The 21129-nt window shown below is 41.5% G+C and overlaps 4 protein-coding genes across 18 annotated transcripts; 2 read left to right on the top strand and 2 right to left on the bottom strand.

The window, feature by feature from the left end:
• Positions 1-186: 186 nt before the first annotated feature.
• Positions 187-1052, top strand: LOC121695030 (protein FAM243A-like). The gene has a single exon (XM_042075534.1). The coding sequence runs from the start codon at positions 240-242 to the stop codon at positions 987-989; it is 750 nt and encodes a 249-aa protein (XP_041931468.1). The 5' UTR covers positions 187-239; the 3' UTR covers positions 990-1052.
• Positions 1053-1706: 654 nt separating this feature from the next.
• Positions 1707-4776, bottom strand: psmd10 (proteasome 26S subunit, non-ATPase 10). The gene is made up of 5 exons (XM_042075535.1): positions 4561-4776; positions 4265-4363; positions 3916-4062; positions 2497-2663; positions 1707-2337 (listed from the first exon to the last, which is right to left on the bottom strand). The coding sequence occupies exons 1-5, from the start codon at positions 4672-4674 to the stop codon at positions 2184-2186; spliced, it is 681 nt and encodes a 226-aa protein (XP_041931469.1). The 5' UTR covers positions 4675-4776; the 3' UTR covers positions 1707-2183.
• A 38-nt stretch (positions 4777-4814) lies between these two features.
• On the top strand, positions 4815-6319 carry nxt2 (nuclear transport factor 2-like export factor 2). Of its 2 annotated transcripts, none has more exons than XM_042075537.1 (5): positions 4815-5072; positions 5231-5410; positions 5555-5641; positions 5744-5888; positions 6067-6319. In XM_042075537.1, exons 2-5 carry the CDS (start codon positions 5396-5398, stop codon positions 6249-6251), a joined length of 432 nt encoding a protein of 143 aa, XP_041931471.1. In that variant the 5' UTR covers positions 4815-5072; positions 5231-5395; the 3' UTR covers positions 6252-6319. The 2 variants fall into 2 exon arrangements, with proteins under 2 accessions (XP_041931471.1, XP_041931470.1); XM_042075536.1 differs by having other exon boundaries at positions 4815-5135.
• A 38-nt stretch (positions 6320-6357) lies between these two features.
• acsl4a (acyl-CoA synthetase long chain family member 4a) lies at positions 6358-19760 on the bottom strand. 14 transcript variants are annotated; one of them, XM_042075520.1, is made up of 17 exons: positions 18326-18477; positions 16484-16552; positions 16128-16168; positions 14988-15570; positions 14430-14607; positions 14076-14185; positions 13721-13859; positions 12677-12827; positions 11627-11750; positions 11466-11537; positions 11209-11348; positions 10797-10966; positions 10199-10273; positions 9848-10039; positions 9560-9674; positions 9295-9452; positions 6358-8456 (listed from the first exon to the last, which is right to left on the bottom strand). In XM_042075520.1, the coding sequence occupies exons 4-17, from the start codon at positions 15336-15338 to the stop codon at positions 8299-8301; spliced, it is 2133 nt and encodes a 710-aa protein (XP_041931454.1). In that variant the 5' UTR covers positions 15339-15570; positions 16128-16168; positions 16484-16552; positions 18326-18477; the 3' UTR covers positions 6358-8298. The 14 variants fall into 14 exon arrangements, with proteins under 14 accessions (XP_041931454.1, XP_041931446.1, XP_041931451.1 ...); XM_042075512.1 differs by lacking the exon at positions 16128-16168 and having other exon boundaries at positions 14988-15475; positions 18412-18535; XM_042075517.1 differs by lacking the exon at positions 16128-16168.
• Between the last annotated feature and the right edge of the window lie 1369 nt (positions 19761-21129).

The raw sequence follows: 21129 nt of genomic DNA, 5'->3' as shown, positions 1-21129 counted from the left end.
GTTTCAATATTTATTTTAATTGAAATACAATTGAAATTCCGCTGGTCTATAGTTAGTAAATCAACATTGTTTCAATATTAACTGAGGGTGAAAACTGATGTTAAATCAACATCGAAATCCGACATTGATTCAATGATTGGTTGACTAATTGTGACAAATTAACTGTGACGCAAGACAGTGGAACTTTGCTTTTATTAAATTACAATAGGCTACAATCAGTAAATCAAGCGTTGAAAGACATGCGTTTAAGACTGTACCACCTTCTGCAGCGCATGTGGAACCGAAAAAACAATCATGGTCCCCAATGCACTGATTTCATCAAAGAGATCAGGAAACTTCAAAGCAACGGTTACTATAGAGTGTACCTTGGGGAGACAGAAATTCCCGAGTATCTAATAACAGGAGAAATAAGTTTGGCAAGTGTGAATGATCCTAGAAAGCACACCTGGAGCATAGTTCACGCAGGCGGTGTAAGAGGATGGGTCCCGTGGAATTATAAAATACTGTTTCATTTAAACTCAAATGATCTAGATGCATCTGGGGATATATTTCAAGAATTTTGTTCCACCTTAACAGAATGTTACGGAAGATGTGCTATTGTTGTAGATCCACAAAGCTGGAGAACGCCTCGTCGATACCCCGCTTCGAGTTCATGTCACCAGTCTCCATCGTCACCAGTGGATTTGCTGCCTGTGCGCTGTTGCCCCAAAGTGGCTCAAGAACACGGACACGAACTCCTCCAACTGCCTTTCCAATGCGCACATCTAAACCCGCTAAACAGTGCATGGTCAACAATGAAGTGGTTTGCTGTCAACAACAGAGGGAAATATTCTGAAGCAATCTATGACAAAGATACAATACAGAAGTACATTTTATGTACTGAATTAATTGAAGGTTCCCTGAGGAAGATGACCAAAAGGAAATGGGAGGAAGCCATGTCCAGAGTGTGGAAGAATGAAAATTATTATCTAAGTGACAACAATCGGTAACTCTTTTAATTTAAGGGTTCTTGAGACCATATTACTCAAATTACATTAAAAGGCTAGCCAAGGTTTCAGTGTCTTCCATAAAGTCTTTTGTTATGATCTTTATTCCTTAATTCCTTGAATTTCCCCTTGAGGATCAATAAAGTATCTATCTATCATATTATCTATCCTATAATGTCCATTTTAAACTTGTGATTTTTGTAGGAACCTGCCTTTCCATCTCCATCACATAATGTAATTTCATGCAGCGCTGTTTTTGGTTCTGTTTTTTTTTACCGTGAATACTGACAATTTCGTTTCCTGTCAGCTCAGTGGCCAATAGAATAATAGAATGCTCTCTGTTAGTCTATTTTGTTTTCTCCTGAGCAAATAACTTGAAACTTTGAAACCCAGGGATGCACTCAAAAGTTAACCACCCCATATCTCAATTTTGTCAAATCTAGATCTGGACCTCTGAAGGTCACCTACAAAGATGACCCAAACCTTTGCCCATGTAAGGAGATCCGGGTATCTTTGCCCATATAGGAAGGATCTCCTTATATGGGCAAACACGGTTTTGGATCCTTTTTGTGGGCAAACTTCTGAGGTCTGTTTCATCCCAGATAATCGTTTACCATTCCAACCACTGTACAGTCATCACGTAGGCCTGTATATAAGCAGAGTAAAGCAGAGATGGCAGATGTTCATTTCCTGTATCTGCAGCATGCACCCACTCTTATCTCTATTTCAAATTTTATTTGTATGTACATTTTGGTCAAAGCAAGTAAAACATTTACATACAAAATGCACACACATACTTCATATCAGTGTGAAAAGCCAAGAGCCAACAGCTAGGTTGTAACCAGACCTATAGTATTAACAACAAACAAATACTAAACAGTTATGCAATGCACAAATCCCAAATTAATAATCTGATTGAATCTGAAGTACACTCTGCTCAAAGTAAGTGCAAGCTCTTATATTGGACCTTTTCCAACAAAACAAACAGAAAAACTGGAATTAACACACTAGATGGTGGACATCTTTATGTGGTTCAAGTTGCAGAATTAGGAGTATGTTTTTTGCTTGTCTGTTTCACACTCCTATGGCATCGTACAAGAGGCTATTTCATTCCTCTGAAATTGCGACAGCTCAAGATATAGCTGTATATTCTTACAGGTTAGTGCCAGAGTTCTTCCACAGATGGTTAGGATAAAGTCAACCCTCAACAATCCTCTTAAGCAGTGCTCCCAGGCCTCCTTTAGCAACTTGCAGAGGGGTCTTCTCTTCCTTATTCTCAATGTAAATACTGGCTCCGTGTTCCACAAGCAGTTTTGCAGCCTCTACTCTTTCTTCATCACAAGCCAAGTGCCTGAAAGTACATAAAGAATGGTAAATCAAACAAGCTTCAGGCAACTTAAAACAGAAAGAAGCAAATATGAAGTCAGCTCAACTCATTTGTGTGTGGTATGATACATAGAAGTCATATTAAGTCAGCTCAATTCATATTTGTTTTTGGTGTGATACATACAAGGCAGTGTTTCCTTCAGAATCTTGGATATTTGTTGAAGCACTTTGTGCCAATAGAAGCTGAATCAGGCGATAGTTTCCTTTAGCTGAAGCTCTGTGTAATGGAGTGGATTCCAGTTTATCTGTGACATTGGGATCTGCACCATTTTCCAGCAATATGCGAGCTATCTATTGACAAATGAAACAACAAAAAGCATGTACATCATTTCTATGGGAAACCTTAATTTTACGGGACATAATAAATGATAAAAAAAACAATCATAGATAGTTAATGTAAGACATGCACAGCAGTGAGTGTTACATTTGTCTTTATTCGTGTACTTTCCAGGGTAAAATCAGGCTATTCTTTCACACAAACATTTTTGGGCCTTTTGGGGCAGTAACCAGGTATGCCATGCAGTTGGAGGTGCAAACATATGCTTTATCGCCATTGAGATAATTTTTGATCACAATTTGGTAACTATAACGAGCTATTTGACGTCTTTAGAACACTAAAACATAAAACATATCGGAGGTGTCAAATGTTGAATTACTTTTTGACGTTAATCACTCCTATGATGTTTTAAAATTAGGGGTTTGCGCGGCGTGTCATCAGATCAGACGTCGCCATATTAGAGATACTCTCATCATAAGAAAGCATTAGGCACTGAAGTAAATCCCTAACGTCGTGAAGGAAAATGGTTAATTATTGCCGTGTTTTAGGTTGTACCAATAGGTCAGACCAAGAAAACCATGTGGACTTCCAAAACGTATTAAAAAACCAGGGAGAAAGGAGAATAATGCCAGAAGTTATCAGAGGAAGGAGGGTGCTTGTGGTTGGACATGGTACTGCATCTCCCTCACCCAACTCATATGGATCTGCGCTGCCAATAGACCGTAATTTCTCAAAATATCGCACCTTTTCTTGTGGTCTAAATCCTGCCTTTTGCGGTCATATATATCAGACATTCAGTATTCTCTCTTTTTAAATCAGGATATAAAAAGAAAATACAGATATATTATATTGTAATCATCTGGTGTTCTAAGGTAGGCTATTGCAATGTTATTTAATAAAATGCCTAGCCCCCACCCCCTCTAAAAAAAGAAATATCGAGGTTCGTATCGAACCGTGGGTCAAAAATCGTGATACAAACCGAATCGTGAGGTTGGTGTATCGTTACAGCTCTACTCCATTGTACTTCATTCAGTTCTTTACGCCGAGTGCCTCCAACATGGCCATGCAGCTGGGTTACGCCCAGAATGTGATGTCTGTGCAAACCCCTAATTGTCTATCCAAAGTGAAGTGCCTGTTTCGAAGTTAATTGATGGTCAAATCAACCAAACATCTGATGTTGTTTGCACCTCCAAGCAGTGTGTGACGTAGGTTTGTGTGAAAGAATAGTGTCCATATAGTAATAGTAACATAATAGTGTCCACATACTTCAAATCTATTCTTTGATGCTGCATAATGCAGAGGTGTACAGCCATTCTGGTTGACACAATTTAGTTGAGCCCCTTTGGATATCAGGGATCGCACAATTTCTTCTCTGCCAGCTGAAGCTGCAATATGAAGGGGAGTCCAGCAAGCCTAAAGAAAAACAGAAACAAAACAAAAAACGTGACATTACAACCCAAACCCAAAGTATGGTACCTGACCCATAGAATATCATGCTTAGACTATTGATACTATTTTAAAAAGTCAAAACATCTCTCTCTGAACTCTTACAAACCTATCCTGATACATTTGGTAAAAATGGGAATATGCAAAAGTGTTCTTCATGAGAACTCACATCATCATTTATGTTCACTTCGACACCAAGGTCCAACAGAAATGATACAATGTCTGTGTGGCCAGCAGAACAGGCCCAATGTAGAGCTGTTCTCTGGTCCTAAGGGAGGAACATAATATTGAATTTAAAATAGGCCAATGCGCAACATTTACATCACTCACTGTATCTCCAGTTAACGTTATCAGTACAGAGGCAGTTTTTCTGATGTCGCTACAAAGTGTGCTAGCTTGTAAGGCTAGGCTGGCTGTAAGTTAACGTTAACGATACGTTATCTGTTAACGTTAACTGAACGTTACCTGATCCGTTTTAGTGGCCAAAGATTTATCGGAAAGAATGCATTTTTTTAATTCATCAAATTTTCCAGAATAAGCAAAATCGCAGACTTCTAAGTTAGACACGGAACCCGCCATGACCACAGCTTCAATTATATTATCATATCAAATGACGACCTGAGAAGGCTAACGTTAGCTGTCTGAGCTAGATGACTTGCTGCTGAACCTCGTCGGAAGAAACAGTAGGTGGACAGTGACGTTATATCCGGTGCAAAACGTTCAAAACAAGATTTGTTGTTGGTCTAATCAGAGAATGTCTAATAAGTAAACGGGCTCTGGTCTAATGTTTCATTTATGCTGTTATACATGTGTATATAAGAACCGTTGGAATTAATTGCACGAAATTAACGTAAGATAACCATAAAATAAACGAACACTAACATTTCACGAACAACGAAACCTACATTTCTTCTAAAGCGGAACGATTGCGTCGTTTTCTGTCACGCACGGGGAGAAGCAACGGTGTTGCATCTGAGGTTTGGATTGGTTTGTGATTGTAGTGTGGTACTTCTTTTACTGTCCATGGATGTTTCCCTCTCGTGAGTTGCTTTTTTGATGTGTATGTGTAGTTTTATAAGCGCTATAACATGAATTAAATTAGAAAACTTACGATGGACCGCTTCTATATTTTCAGCTGGTGAAGTCGTCTGAGGAACTGAGCAGCAGAGTTGCTAACTTGCCTTGTCTAACGTTAGCTTGCGAATACTGGCGTCATCCTGCATCAGTGTGGTTAAGGACCAGCTTTATTTTAGAGAAGATCACCACTTTGTGACTCTAAAGGTTGCCAGTATCGTTTCACATGGCTGCAACAGTTGTGAGTATTCGATTTCATACAACCATTGTGGTAGCTGATTGTGTTGGTGTCACCGTTGGCCTATGGTATCAACAGAACGTGTGCTCGTGTAGCCACAAAGATCTAAAGATCTAGTCTTCTTAGTTGATTAATATGTCTGTACAGGATTTCAGAACCCATGTTGACCAGTCCTGCAGATATTCAGAAGAATTTGTCAACATTTATTATGACTGCATGGATAAGAAGAGGAGGGTATGTATGACAAATACCATTCATTAACATCTTCATTGTATTTACTGACAGCAGACCTATTTACATTAACCTCACACTTATATCTTACCTGACATGGCATAGCACCTGACAAGGCTCTACTTGGATAAAGCCACTTTGGTTTGGAATGGCAATGCTGTTTCGGGACAAGATGCACTGGGGGAATTCTTTGAATCCCTTCCATCGAGTGAATTTCAAGTGCATACACTGGATTGCCAACCTGTTCATGGTATGTGGTGTTAAATGGTCTGAGTAAGACTTAATATACTTTTTTGTCAGAAATTAGATCATGGATTTTATTTATTTTAGGGCAAAATAGTTTGATTATTTGGGCATATACATTTTCCTGGCTTTCAGCCCTGTTACATTAATTTCACCTAGTGCTATTCATACTGTTCTTTTAACAGAGCAAGCCACCCAAGGGCAGACGACCTTGCTGGTTGTTACGGCAGGCTCAGTGAAGTTTGATGGAAACAAACAACGGTATTTTAATCAGAACTTTCTGCTGACTGCACAAGCCTCTCCTACCAGCGACCAGCCTGTCTGGAAGATTGCTAGTGACTGTTTTCGTTTTCAGGATTGGGCAAACTGAAGTATTTGTACAGTGAATGAACTGTTTTTGCTACAAAGTGTAAATAAAGTTTTTTTTTTTTTGTTATATATGGATGTCATTTGTTTCTTTCACAAAAACAAAGTCATTGTATTACAAAACATTTTATTTATAACAATGTATGTTACATAACATGACCCACACAATGGAATAAATAACAGCATCATAAAACATTCTAACAAGCAAATGTACTTCACTGGGATTATTCACCTTCAACAGGACTGTCAGAAAAATGAATTGATAGTCAGTTGCCAAATACCAAGCATTGTTTTGGAATTTAGCAGCCAAAAGTTTTAATTCAATCCTGACATAAAAACCTGAGAATGAAAAAAATGTGTGTTCTTCAATTTAAAATGTTGCATGTATGGTTTAAGTACCAATTTATGTCCAGCAGCTAAATGTGCTATTAACAAGCGATAGCTGAGAACATGTTAGACAGATTTTAAGGAATTTCAATTCTCTACTCATACATCTCTGCCAATATTGAAATGAGGTGAGCAAATATAAGACATGTGCAGTATTCATTTGGTCTTTCATAAAAGCTTCCTTAAATACTTGTGTTTAGTGCTCTGTTAAAACAGAAAACAACCATAACAAGGCAGTGTAATGAAATTCCATTTAAGAAAATCAGATCCCTCAATTTATGCATCACATAATGGTAAAGAAATGTTGTGGTCCAGCAGATGAGGACAAAAAAATCAATGCAATCAGGATGTTGAACTCACACAGAATACATTCTGATTGCCAATGTGAAATGTGTGGAGTGACATACAGCAGTTCCATATAGTGTATTGCTGTTGACACAGCAGGTAACGTGGTAAAATGTGCATCAGAGTAAAGCTCTTACCTACACCTGAATGCCAATTCCTCAAAAGAACAAACAGAGAAAACAACAAAATCATTGTGCATTTCACATCCATAATAACAAAGTAAAACAACCTACATTTCAGTATGGCCTTTGACATGTACTGGTATGTAACATAAAAAAAATAGTCAGGGCCTAATTTTGGAAAGTTTCCTTTAATTCTACTCGAAAACCTCCAGCTGACCTACACTACCCATTCTACACACCCTGAGTCAGTCAGAAATAAATAAGTCTGATATGTCATCTCATTGCTGAAATGAGATGATCGATTAGCTACCCAGAGAGGCGCACCCAATTACCATTTGCAATTCAAGACCATATTCAAGTTCAAATAAATAGTTGGCCATAGGGCAAAATCCTTGTTGTTTTTTTACACAGGACAAATGTAAGATTTATTAACATTAGGGGCATATACTGAAACAGGAGATCCTGTGAGATCCAGACCCATGCCCCACATGGTTTAAGCAGGCCTGTCATATACATTTTAAAACCATCCATTACTTCATGACTACTAATAAATAAATGCACTGGCATCAAAACATATAGACATTTGTCATGAAACATTGGATCTTTCTGAAGGCACAGTGACACTGCTTTACACAATTTGCCACTAGGAGGGAGTAAACGACAACCACCCTTGCTTATTCAAGAAACTCCCCAAGGGAAGCTAGCAAAAACAGTTAAATCATACTGCAAAGAAAGTATTTCTTAAATAAATACTAATAATATGGATAATTTGGACTGTAGTTACAAAAAATGCTTAGAAAGACGTATGGCAGTTTCTTGCTGTTGTGTGGTTGAATTCATTTTAAGAGGTGAAGAGGTTTTGACAAAGCTGCATCAAGCCCATTAGGTTCAATGTGTCAGGCCACTGACATTTTACAGTTCCTATAACAATTCCACTGCTAAGCCACTAAGCCATATTTGAACGCTGAAAAAAGCTCCTAACTTTGGACAAACGAAAAGGAATAAACAGACAAAACAACGAAAAGCTACTAAAGTTTAACTTCAACATACCGGTATGTCTTTGTGTGTTTTTTTTTTCCTTTTCATGCTAGCTTTAAGCATTGAACAGTAAGACTGGAAATATTCAACGGATTTGAACTGATACACTGAAGGTGACAGTGGAATGGTGAAGAGTGGGATTTGGCTCGAGTGCTGGTCTTATTTCCGCCCATACATTCTCTCGATGTCGATAAGATAGTGGTTCTTCAGCTCCTTCCTCTTTAGCTTGAAGGCGTCGGTGACCAGGCCCGTCTCAGGCGTCCAGGGCTCTGGACTTAACCGGACCTTCATCGGGATTTCAAAGCGCTGGAGTTTCGCTGTGGGATGAAACAAAGGTAAATAAGCACAGCCACTTGTTCCAGAATATTCCATCATCATCATCATCATCATCATCGATGCTCATCCTGATATATCCCCCGTGGCCAACATCAGCCATGTCAACTGAAATGACTTGCATGCAGAAGTTGTGCCAAGGCACACCACAATGTCTATCCCAAAACGACTAATCAGGCAACGGCATAGACTCCACCAGGTTACAGCGCCATTCTGTGCCTCTAGTGGGTAGTATAAGGCACAGACAGACATGTAACCACACTCTTTTTAATGCTCTATATTTGAATGGCTATCGTACCGTAGCGCTATGCATTAAAGAATGTCAAACACTTCAAGTGCAGAATAAATCTTTCCTACAGTGCAATCCATCAATTCCAGCTGTTAAACAACTACTCTGCTAAAAGATCAGATCGCTCAGCTTAATGCTTACTCTTAATGGATTACTAACGGCACAATAAGTAATGACCACAAGAAATAATACATCAATAAGCAATGCATTTTTTAAGTAATATATCAAGGTAACCCTACTGACAAACCACAGAAATCAGGATAGGAAACCAAATAGGAATAAAAATCGGGAAGTGGTGAGTGTGCATGTGAGATTATCCCTATTTTAGGATCCATGTTCTCCGCAACTTTGCTACGTAGTGACTAAAAACAGATTACACACATGACATTCTTAAAAGGACCAAACAATGCAAACACTTGTTATGATAAAATGTGAGATTAGCTAAAGAGTTCTAAACGGCAAGGTTACATGCAACCTAACTGCGAGTAATCCCATCTTTCTGTGAAGGTTCAAAACAAGGTAACAATGCTTACATGAGGTGGCGACTTCTTTAATTTCTCTTAAAACTTCCATCTCCATCAAAGGGTGACGGCAGATGTCCTCCCATGTCCCTTTAATGCCCTTTTGATCGGCCAAGGTGGTCAGTTTCTTCTGGTTGGGCACCACAAAGCTGATCACGAAGTTATGATCACTGGAAGGACATGAGAACTGGAGAATTAGGGTACAGAAGTGCAAGGAAGCATTCACAACCTTTCGCTCTCAGTGATGAAGAGATGACAAAGCAGACTGGGATGATACCTGTTGGCATATGCACAGATGTTGTCAATGAGAGAACAGTTCTTCAGGGAAGACTCCACTTTGCCCAGTGAGACATACTCTCCAGCTTGCAGTTTGACAAGGTCCTTCTTTCGGTCTAGAACAGAATAGAGGATAAATAAATAAAACTGCAGTGCACAATGTTCTTTTATCTAAAAAATGTTGGTACCACCTATAACTGGTTTATTCACTAAGTGCATATCTGCAAGGGACATCATGCTATTGTGACCAGCACCTACACACTCTGGAGAACCATATAAGGCCACATACCCACAATCTGTAAGCAGCCATCAGAGTGAATCTCTCCAACATCTCCAGTGCAAAACCACCGCTGGCCATTTTCATCCACAAAGAAGTCGTCGTTGATGCTGCCATCTTTCCTGTAGTAGCCCAAGGTGACGTTTGGACCCCCAATCAGGATCTCTCCGCGTGGGTGGGGTTTGTCTTTCCTTGTGTAACCACCTGGAAGAAGGGTTGACCTGAGTTGACATGTCTATTCAAGATTACATAAAGCCATTTTCCGGCTTAACGTGATCGTGACAAGTCTTCCATAAATGCAGGCTGAGGTTACGCCTGAGGCATTGAGTGCTGGTGTAGTGAGAACCGTGTGCTTGGACCTACCTTCTACCCAGTCCCTCAACTGGACCTCACAGCAGATTAGAGGAGCTCCCACGCGGCCGGTGCTGTAGTCCGCCACTAAACACAACGACACATGCCATCAGCACCACCACAAAGCCCTCTAGATAGGTACCACCCTTAGACAGGAGTGCTCTGATCCCTTAGACATTGTGTAAGAAGCCTCTCATTAGATGTGCAGCAAGTTGCAGCCTGCCCACTTGTTAAACAAAGATCGGCTAACCCACCTTAGAATTTATCTAAAAGTTTACAAGCCCCTTCTCTTTAGTTAATGCTTAACACATATAAATCAAAGATATCAAAGATACATTATATTATTATGTTGGAACAATCCATTTAGGAAAAAACAATGTGTTGCAAAATTATGTTACAACCTCAGCATTTCGTCACAGGCATTTTTAGTCATGTGTTTACATTTCCATGGAAGCGAACGCACAAAACAACAACAGGCTGGAACAAAGGTACAAGATGTACAGAATACAAGATGTACAGGAACATTTGCACCCAAGACGTCTGACTAAAATACTGTACATAGTTCAGCACATGCAGCTGGCCACTGAGCGCAGCTGTGCGGCTCCCTCACCCTCTGTGATGGTTCCGGCTCCGCAGGTTTCTGTGAGGCCGTAGCCCTGACCCACGGGACAGCAGAAGCAGATGTTCATGAAGCGCTGGGTGGCTGAGGACAGAGGTGCGCCCCCTGACAGCATCATACGCACGTTCCCTCCCAGCAGGGACCGCACTTTCTTGAACAGCCTGGACATTCCGACATAATGTAATACAAGTTGATTACATTAGCTCATTCGACAGACTCTTTTAAACAATGTGGCGTAAAAAGCTACTGTAAGGTTTATTAAGTACATGTGATGAGAAAGAATGCGGCCTCCCTATGTATAAAACACAGTTTTATTCTGTGAGCTTGCTCTACTACTGTCAATCAGCACTAGGGTCACATTACGGTCATTGTTAGTGGACTGGAGTGTAAGAATGCTCCTTACACGTTACACAGAGGAGCATCGTATCCCTTCTTGATTTGATCCAGTTTGTAGTTGTAGGCCAGCTTGAAGAGAGTTCTCTGCACGCAGTTCATCTCTTGGACTTTGCTCATCACATTTTTATTGATGCGGTCCATGATTTCCTGGTAAAAGAGAAGAGAGAGAGAGAGAAAAACAATGGGCACCATGCAGTAATGAGGAGCAACAACTAAAAATGTGTCTATCAGTCATCGCATAATTAACTTTCAAATAGAACGTACCGGAACAGACGCCATGAGGGAGGGCTTCAGCACTGAGCAGTCTCCTTTACTACCTCTCTTGATCTTTGATGACTGCAGGAAGGAGAAAAGGTAGAACCTTCAGCAAATGGAACTGGGCCAACTCACTCTGAGAATGATTATTAATTCTAAAGGCCTGGTACCTGGTCCGACAGGGTCTGGGGGGAGGAGTAGCCAATCCTGCATCCGTAAGTCACACACGAAATCTCTGCGGTCATCTCCAGCACGTGAGCCAGGGGGAGGTAGGCAATGTACGTGTCCTTGGGGCTAATAGGAAGCACACCATCACATTACAGCGGGGCAACTCGATGGTGGCTAGCATTATGTAATGTGTTTGCGAGAGAACACTGTACCCTTGATTGTCACCTTTCTTGTTAAAGGAGAAGTTCGGTGTGATATTGACCTAAAGCAGAGACTTTCTAATGAGGAGACACGCCACTCAAAAAATCCTCCATAAAAATGCATAGGGTTAGTTTGTAACGCCAATATGGCAGTTGTCTACGCCTACGTCTACCCCTTCCGCAGCAAAACGTTGACATGTGAAGACATTGAGCCAATCGTGTGCTGTGTTGTGAATACATTGAGCCAATAATGTGGTGTGTTGTGAAGACATCGTGCCAGTCATGTGTTGTGATCTCGCCGCTGGGGCAAGATTGGTGTCGTGAAGCCTTGCTACTGGAAGCAACTGGAATCCATGCATTTCCACGGAATTATTTTTGGAATCCGATCCCTTATCATACCTGTTCATTCGTACTTGTCGCCTGACTTGATTGTGACTAAATTCAAGATGGCGGCGAATGGTAAACTTCCTGAAGGTACTGTCTCTATAAATCGTCTTGTAAATAAACTACCAGGGCTTTTTCAGTTCTCAATGTCTCGTTTTAAATGTCAGGGCCCTCGGAAGTCTACCAATGAAGTGTGGAGCTACTTTGAGCCTCGTAAATGGTGTAAAACAATGATTTATTTGCATGGATAGGCCGATGCCTGAGGCAACCCCTTTGAAAACCTGTTGGTAGCATTGGCTAACTAGCGCCAGATTTTGGAGCGCAGGGGACAAGCTGAGATGAGCTATGAGACAAAAGTTCACACTCGGTATCATGTTTCAACACACTTTAGGTCAATATCACACCGAACTTCTCCTTTAAGTCGCTTTGGTGTCACCTTAGCTAAATGACCGAATATAAATGACTCACCCTAGGCCGGGGATCCTCTCACACTGCCCAGTCATGCCTGCGATGAGGTTGCTGTGGACGATCATGACTCCCTTGGGTCGGCCCGTGGAGCCGCTGGTGTACATAATGACAGCCAGGTCCGAGGGGGTGGGTTTTACGATCTCCTGGCTCACTGCAAAAGAGGTGGCATTGAGATGGATGGCCAATAAATAATAAAAACACTACACAATATTCACATAGTCCACCCAATACACCTAATATTGTTACCATAATGTAAGTATCTACAGCTTTGGAAAACCACTGCACATTTTTCTGATGTCATCCTATGGTTGCTAAGGGATATTTGAATGAGTTGACTGTCATTTTCAAATTTGCATTGGTCTCTTAATTTTGAATATGACCGTTAACTCATAAGAATGTCTCTCAGCACCCGTAGGATGACATCTGAAAAATGTGCAGTGGTCCAGAGCTGTAGGTAAAGATCTGATATGTTGGTTCTCTCTCTCCCTCAAGTTGCGTTTAAAGGATAAGTTCGGTGTGATATTGACCTAAAGTGTGTTGAAACATGATACCGAGTGTGAACTTTTGTCCCATAGCTCATCTCGGCTTGTCCCCTGCTCTCCGAAATATGGCGCTAGTTAGCCAGCAACTGGAATCTATGCATTTCTAATGCATGACTAAATTCAAGATGGCGGCGAAAGGTAAACTTCCTGAAGGTACTGTCTGTATAAATCGTCTTGTAAATAAACTACCAGTGCCAAGTTCTTAATGTCTCGTTTTAAATGTCAGGGCCCTCTGAAGTCTACCAATGAAGTGTGGAGCTACTTTGAGCCTCGTAAATGGTGTAAAACAGTGATTTATTTGCATGGCTAGCCCGATGCCCGAGGCACCCCCATTGAAAACCTATTGGTAGCATCGGCTAACTAGCGACAGATTTCGGAGAGCAGGGGACAAGCCGAGATGAGCTATGAGACAAAAGTTCACACTCGGGATCATGTTTCCACGCACTTTAGGTCAATATATCACACCGAACTTCTCCTTTAATGTCATGCATGTTACATTTACAGTTTTCAGGCTTGGCTCCCAGCTTTTGCACAGCCTCCATGCTGTGCAATTGCAGGCCCTCAGGATAGCCTGTGGTATTGATCTTCTTGTTATCCACATAGATGACGTGCTTGAGGTTATGGATCTGAGGAAGCACGTTCTAAGGAACAAGGAGACAAGAAACACACTTCCGTCGTCAACCCTTCAGCTCAATTCTGGAGGCCATCTTAAATAGCAGGTCAAGATAGTCTTCATGCACTACTGGTGCCAAAGGCACAAAAATCACATTTACCACATACCAGTTCTGAGCCAATAAGTTAATATGAATGTAAATATGGGCTTGTCTAAGGGTAGCGCAAGTGTAAATATCACTCACCTTTAGTTTAGTCTCCAACAGGTCTACGCTAGTCACCAGGTGAGTCACCCCACACTCATTCAGGCCAAAGGCCACCGCTTCCTCTCCCAGCGTGGCATAGAACGTCACCACTAAAAGACATCATGCAGACATCAGCACAAATTCATTAGCCAAGTTTACAGAGCTATGAAAAGAGTGGAAGAAATGTCTTTCATACTACACAATAGGAATACATAGCAGGCCTTTGAGGGTAGCTCATGGCGCAACACACGTTGCCTTTTGTCTAGCATTCGCTCTTGCACACAGGAAGCGGCTAGGGCGAAGGAGATGGAGATGGAAAGGAAGTGGTGGCAGCAAGATATCGGCGGAGCTTACGGGGGAAATTGCGCCTGAAGCATGACTGGGCCGTGATCATCCATTCCGCCCGAGTCTCACAGAAGATGGCGATGGTGCTCTTGGGCTGCTGGCCCAGGGCTGCCAGGCCACTGCCAAAGTGACTCACGATGTCGTCCATTTCCTGGTAGGTGATCCATTTGTAATTTCCCAGAATGAGCTGAAAGAGAACACAGTGGGTCTGTAATGACTGAATGGCACTGGAACACACTGTGTGATTCATACATGGCTGATGGGTCAGATCATGTAGACACGTAGCCTCCATAAATGCAGTCACATGAGCAGAGCCAGCAGGACTGATTGGATAGAGTCTGAATGAGGCTTTTTGATCGCCTGTGCTTATATATGTTTTAATGATATGTGCAATGTGAGCTTATATGCTTCAGTTGTGGGCGTATTACCTTTTTAAAGACTACACCACAAAGATATGTGCTATGGGAGATTATGCCACTAACATATGATATGTGTTATGTAAGTTTATATACCACTATGATATGTGATATGTGAGCTTTATTTGCTTGAGTAGTGAGTGTGTTCTACCTTTTTAAAAACCTTGCCATTCGGCTGGGTCTCATTCTCCTCACTGAGCACTTCCCGAGTGCCCAGGCAGTGATTTGGGCCAAAGCGCTCCACTGCATAGTTGAACAGCTTGTCCAGCGTGTCTTTCCCGGGAAAGTCCATCTGGGCGAGGCCGTTGAAGCGGTCAATTGAGCGGTAAGGCCCCTCCGGCTGTCCCGAGGTGGACTTGGCCTTGTTGCGCATAGCCAGAGCCTGCCGCTCCTTGGCCCCGGTCATAAAGTACCAGGGCAGGAAGGTGAGCAGGGAGTAGAGCCCCACCAGCAAGTGCACGGGCAGGAGCAGCACCGTCTGGAGGTCCATCTTCATGCCCATCCTGGAGTGCGTCTGGTGGGCAGTGTTGTGAGAGAGACGAGGACGAAGAGGAGTGTGGCCACCGAGGTGCCAAGGAGAGCTTGGGCTCTCTCCTGGGAGGGACAGGAACGACAGCAAGTGGACGTGGATGCCCTGAACTCAAGAGAGAGAGAGAGAGAGAGAGAGAGAGAGAGAGAGAGACAGAGAGAGAGCGCTTTCGGGGCTGAGGTGAACGTCAGATGTCTTCGGCTGCCTGGTGGAAAACATTAGAACAGCGGAGAGAAAGCGTGAGAGAGGACCACGTCCTTTGCAGTGCACCCATTTCTTCCAAAAAAACATTCCACTGTGAGGAGATCACTTCCAGCCTGCACTCAGAGCCCACTCAAACATGGTGGTGAGCCAGCCTATGTCTCCCTTAACCGAAGTCACGACTGCTCAGGTCACATGGCTGAGGCAGTTCAGAAGGAAGTCACAGCCATTTGTTTATGACGCACACTAAAAAGCACTGGACAAAGACTCTCCTTTCCTCTCCTCCTCTAACATGACTGCAATCTATGCCTGTTTAAAAGCTCTGTAAGACTGCAGGTGTTGCAGTAAAGCCAAACTAACAGCTTTAACCATTTCAAGTGCCCCCACTCCTCTCTCATATGTCCCACAAGCTTTTTCTGTAACCATCAGTTTACTGTGGCCGAGTTGATACTAGGAAGTTTTTTCACTCCTGATTTTAAAAGACAGTCCTAATAATAGCTTAACAACATACAAAAAATAGCCTAGCCTATAAAGATACAATCACAATCACTCCCTGCTCACCTAAAACTGTTGTGTCTGGCTTAAACTCCTATTTACGTCATCTGGAAAAAAAAAAAAAAAACATTGCCATGAATTCTTGAAACATTTTTTTGGAATACATGGAGATGACCCTGATTATTCACCATTTCTTTATTTAAGACACACCACCCTTCAACCCTGCTGGCACACTTCAAATAATATCATTGAGCTGACCCTTACACAAAGACATTTATCTGAACTAATAAAGCCAAGCCCTACCAAACAGTTCTTTATTTAAGACACACCACCCTTCAACCCTGCTGGCACACTTCAAATAATATCATTGAGCTGACCCTTACACAAAGACATTTATCTGAACTTATAAAGCCAAGCCCTACCAAACAGTTCTGTTGAATCTGCTGTCTGATTACGCCAAGTCTTGCCAGTTTGAAGACAGATAGGTGATACTGAGTAAAACACAATGGCAAAAGATACCGTTAGGTAGAACCACTGATAAGAGTCTGGGCTACAGGTGAATCGGCTTGGTCAGCTCAAAAATATCTATATTTACTCAGTTATACATGTATATAGGTTAGTAACAGTTTATATGTATATATTATTCATACAGTGATATACAATATATATATATATATATATATATATATATATATATATATATATATATATATATATATATATATATATATATATATATATATATATATATATATATATATACATACATACACACACAAATATAACAGTTTATATTTATGCGGTTACATCAGGTGAGAAAAGGTGGCTTTAGCACATTTTTTTGATCTGTGATGGATTTACATCAGAATGAATAATCTCCATTTTAACGAGCAGGCTCTGCCCAAACCATATACAAATTACCAGCGCATAGAGTAGCCTCAAATGACCTGCAACAGCAAGACTGAACCAGTCGTCACAGCCTATACGATATATTCAGACTACAGTAAAGACTACAATAAATCATCCAACTCCAACTGAGTAACTATCTAAGAAAGTGCAAGCACATAGCCTACCTTAATGCAGTTGATTTTACTTCGTTAAAGATGCTTTTGCACTACAGCACTTTAACAATGATTAAGCAATATCAAATGAATGACACACTACTAAACTTTCAAGCAACTCAGTCTCTTGCTTTCAGAACACATTAGCAGCAGACATGGATGACAGCTCCGTGCTGGATGAATGAGCGGAGTCCATCCCACACACTGACTATTGAGTTTTTATTCCCCCACCCCACGTCATGATAACCTCTGCAGTAATGCACAGGTCCAAAGCATCTTCCTCGTGGCTATTGGTCTGTGGAGTCCACAATGCAGGGGTTAGTGAGTCAGCCAATGGCTGGCCGCCTTCAAGCTCACCCCATGCACAGGTGAGGACACAGCTCTTCTAATCCAAACACTGACTACACCACGGATTTAATGACAAGAACTTAAGAGAGCAATCCCATTAAAATGACTCAATTGCATCCTCTGACAAATCCAAGAATCACTTCAACTCTGAGGAAGGGTTTAAATACTCAATTAGTATTTGATTAGATGGGTTTGCCCATGGCTACTCATTTGTTTGACATCCAGATCTGACAGTTTTGTTGATATATAATTATGGTCATCCTTTGTTACGGATTATGACCTGATGTCTAGCCCTATGTATTTTAGAATGTTCTGACATCACACCATCCAGACTGGGAGTCAGATGCAGGTGCCATTAAATGACGTACATAGTACGTCTGTTGTGTCCCTCTTTGAATAAAAAAAAAAAATGATCACGTTTTGTTTGGCACTAAAATTACATCATTAAATTTGATGTTGTCAAAATAATATAAGTTATCAGGATGACATTGACTAAATATGTGGTACACAGAAACAAATGGCATGCCTACCATCATTCAAAACAGCGTGGAACGTTTACTCGTGGGATCACGTTGTTTGGCTGAGATGAGATGAGCATCATAGGCTACAGCTTCACGCCTTACTGACACAAACGGAAAAAACCTAGCCAGAAATCGGACTAGTATATGTTTGCTAAACCCGTACAGTTACTAAGGTAAAGACCACAACGGGCGAAATGCAAGGCAATTATATATGCTAGCCAGTGAGCTAACTGAAAGCAACGTTTGCCTCTCCTGCCGCCGGCTGATGTTAGCTGGCAAGCTAGCAGTTAAAAAAGGGTAATGACCAAAGAAGACAAAAAAATGTTACATTCACCTGAATACAGATAAGGCTGTTGATGAGATTGTAGTACCAAGCCGACAATATATCCGCTTATCTGGTTGGGTTAGTTACAGTCTTACCTTCAGCCCCGCCACACTCAAGTCGATGTTGTGTCTCAGCCAACAAAACTGACCGACAATAACCTCCCCGACTCTCGCCACTCAGAGGAAACACGAAAAATTGCGTCATCTGACTCCATATTTCTGAGCCAATAAGCGTTCACAACAAGACCCTACTTTCACATGGTTTCCTTGTTGAACCAGAGCCAGTTTACGGACTCTCTGACATTCTCTGATTGAACCTTTATGCAATGAGCATGTCACTCGGTGTCAGTGGACAGACGTATTTCTATTATTGCAGTGTCAGTCCTTATCGTTTTACTGTATAGCCTACTGCGAGAGAATATCTTCTTCAGAACGAGATTATTAGGAAGGTTTTTTAAGCTCATGATGTAGCCTAACCACATTATTTAGCATGGACAAAACAATGGCCGAGACGTTTGCTTCCAATGAATCTGTTGTTTTCCTAGTTTTTATACCATCTACAAATTATGATATTGTAATCCTGACTCCTCGTGGGTAGCATTACTGCTGCTGCTTTTTCGCCTATTCTACAGAAATGCATGCAAAAAATATGGACTGTCACTTTTTATTTCACTTAGGAAAAAACATGTTACTGTGGAAGGAGCAACAAATTGTGTCGATGCCATGTCAGTGCTTCAGTCAACCCCCCTCCACCATAACAGTTTGCAAGTACTGCCTGTCAGCAAAAAGTAACTCTATTTTCACTCACTCCTACTTGCGGATCACTTCAGGGTTTCAGATATATTTTGGTCATGCTCCATGCATATGAGGATATTTCAGCAGGTTTTCAGCACTGTTTTAGCCAGGGGCAGGCAAAGACCAGGCAGGCAAAGACCATTCCAAAAGCTTTAGATCGCTTTTCTGGTTAGTAGTTGATGGTGGATTTTGAGGTGTGCTTTGGATCACTGTCCTTTTCAGGCGCGTCGTTAGACCTGCATTCGGGGCTATAGCCCAGGATTGTCTGGGGATAGCCCCGGATCTATGGGCCGTCAACAACAACAACAAAAACTCTAATCGTGAATGAAATAAATAGCCCCGTAGAAGAGACTTTTGTGTTTTGTGTCCATTGTGTGCATTAACAGCAGCGCAAGAAAATCTGACGTGGTCTGGGCAGGTTTAGAATCATTTGTTGCAAAATGTTGCAATTTCAAGTACCTTCTCCTCTACGCTATATCGCATTGCTGTTTCGTGCTTCTACTAACTAGCCTTAGCGAAATAAGTGTACAGAAGGACAAATGGATATTAGAAGTTTCTTTAGAAAAAAAAGGGCAGAGCAGGGACAAGAAGTGGAAACTCACAGTGTGTCCATCTCCCGCAACCCAGGAGGACATTTCGATCAGCTCAGGTTCGTGAAACGCAGCCCTCAAAGACAACGTTGATCAATGCTGATGTTACTAGCTAGGCTACCACTACACCTCACTAACTTAAAGGACACTTTGTTTGAATAACTAGAAAGAGACACTAACTTATAGGCTAGTGACAAATGGTCAGAAAGAGCTTTAGTTTTCTCTAGTAGTAGTAGTAGCTTTATTAGTAGTTCTCTATCTAATAAAAAGTTGGCACATCCCTATATTTTAATTTAACGTCTTTGGTAAGAGACAGGGACATCACTATGATTGAAAGACAGTGGGGGCTTAGCCCCCAGGGTTGTAAATCACACCTTAAAAGGGCTTCAATGAATTAGGTACCCTTTGAGGCCTAGGCCATTTTCATTGTAGGCCTAATTTTACTAGTAAGCTCAATGTAAGGGCCATCTGTTATACTAGGCTATATAGTTTTCAAGACAGTATAGGCTACCCATATCTGGGAAAGTATATGATGTGATCATGCATGTATTAATATAATATACAATACAAAACACTAAAATATTTCTATAGTTATTTTTTTGTAAGGGGTTATTCATAAGTGAAGTGAAACATGACCAGGGCCGGCGCTAGCCATCTGCAAGCGGCCACATCTGTCAAAGAAACGTCATCACTCTTGAAACGTCACCAACGCAGCCAGTTAACATGGGTGCCAGTTGCCATGTAACACCGGCACTGAACCTGACTAAGAGAAAGAACACTGACTAGACTTGCACAAAAATCCTCTCTTGAGCCATCGCTGACTGGATGTGAAAGTTGCAGAATACCATGGAATAATTGAAAGTAGATTTTAGAAATAGAATAATAGAAATTACACACTGCCTTTTCTCTCCGCCCTTCCTCTCCTGTAGCATTTGACAGAATGGAACTTTTTCTTTGGGCAAAAGTTAGTGATAGGCCTACACAACCCAAATGCAATTGCTTTCAAGGCACCCATAGCCCATTAATTGAAGGTGATGACGTCCAAATGTTTATCCCGAGACGAACGCTCACACCTGTGCACTTGACAGAGGTGGTTGACGATGTTTATTCTACAGGCTATTTTAATGTCATATTTTGGGTGTTGTATGGTGCACTTTGGCAGAAGAGACGTTCTCCTTACACGGTCTTTAAACATCAAAATATTCGGAATGCCGTGACGTGAGTCATTACGATTGGCCTTCCTTTTCTCAAAGTAGGTTAAAATTTCATGTTCATCAGTCCGATTTTCAAAATCTCTCGGGGGAGTAACCCCCGAAACGTCGGACAAAAAAAGACTAACTTCGGGGCTCTAGCCCCGAATGTTTTAAATAGCTAGCGACGCCCCTGGTCCTGTTGTAGCCTACAAACAAGTATTTTCCAGCACAATTTT

The sequence above is a fragment of the Alosa sapidissima genome, chromosome 20 (assembly GCF_018492685.1).
Source record: "Alosa sapidissima isolate fAloSap1 chromosome 20, fAloSap1.pri, whole genome shotgun sequence".
In the NCBI taxonomy this organism is placed as follows: domain Eukaryota; kingdom Metazoa; phylum Chordata; class Actinopteri; order Clupeiformes; family Clupeidae; genus Alosa; species Alosa sapidissima.
The sequence above is the reverse complement of the archived record's forward strand: the minus strand, read 5'-3'. Positions and strand labels throughout refer to the sequence as shown.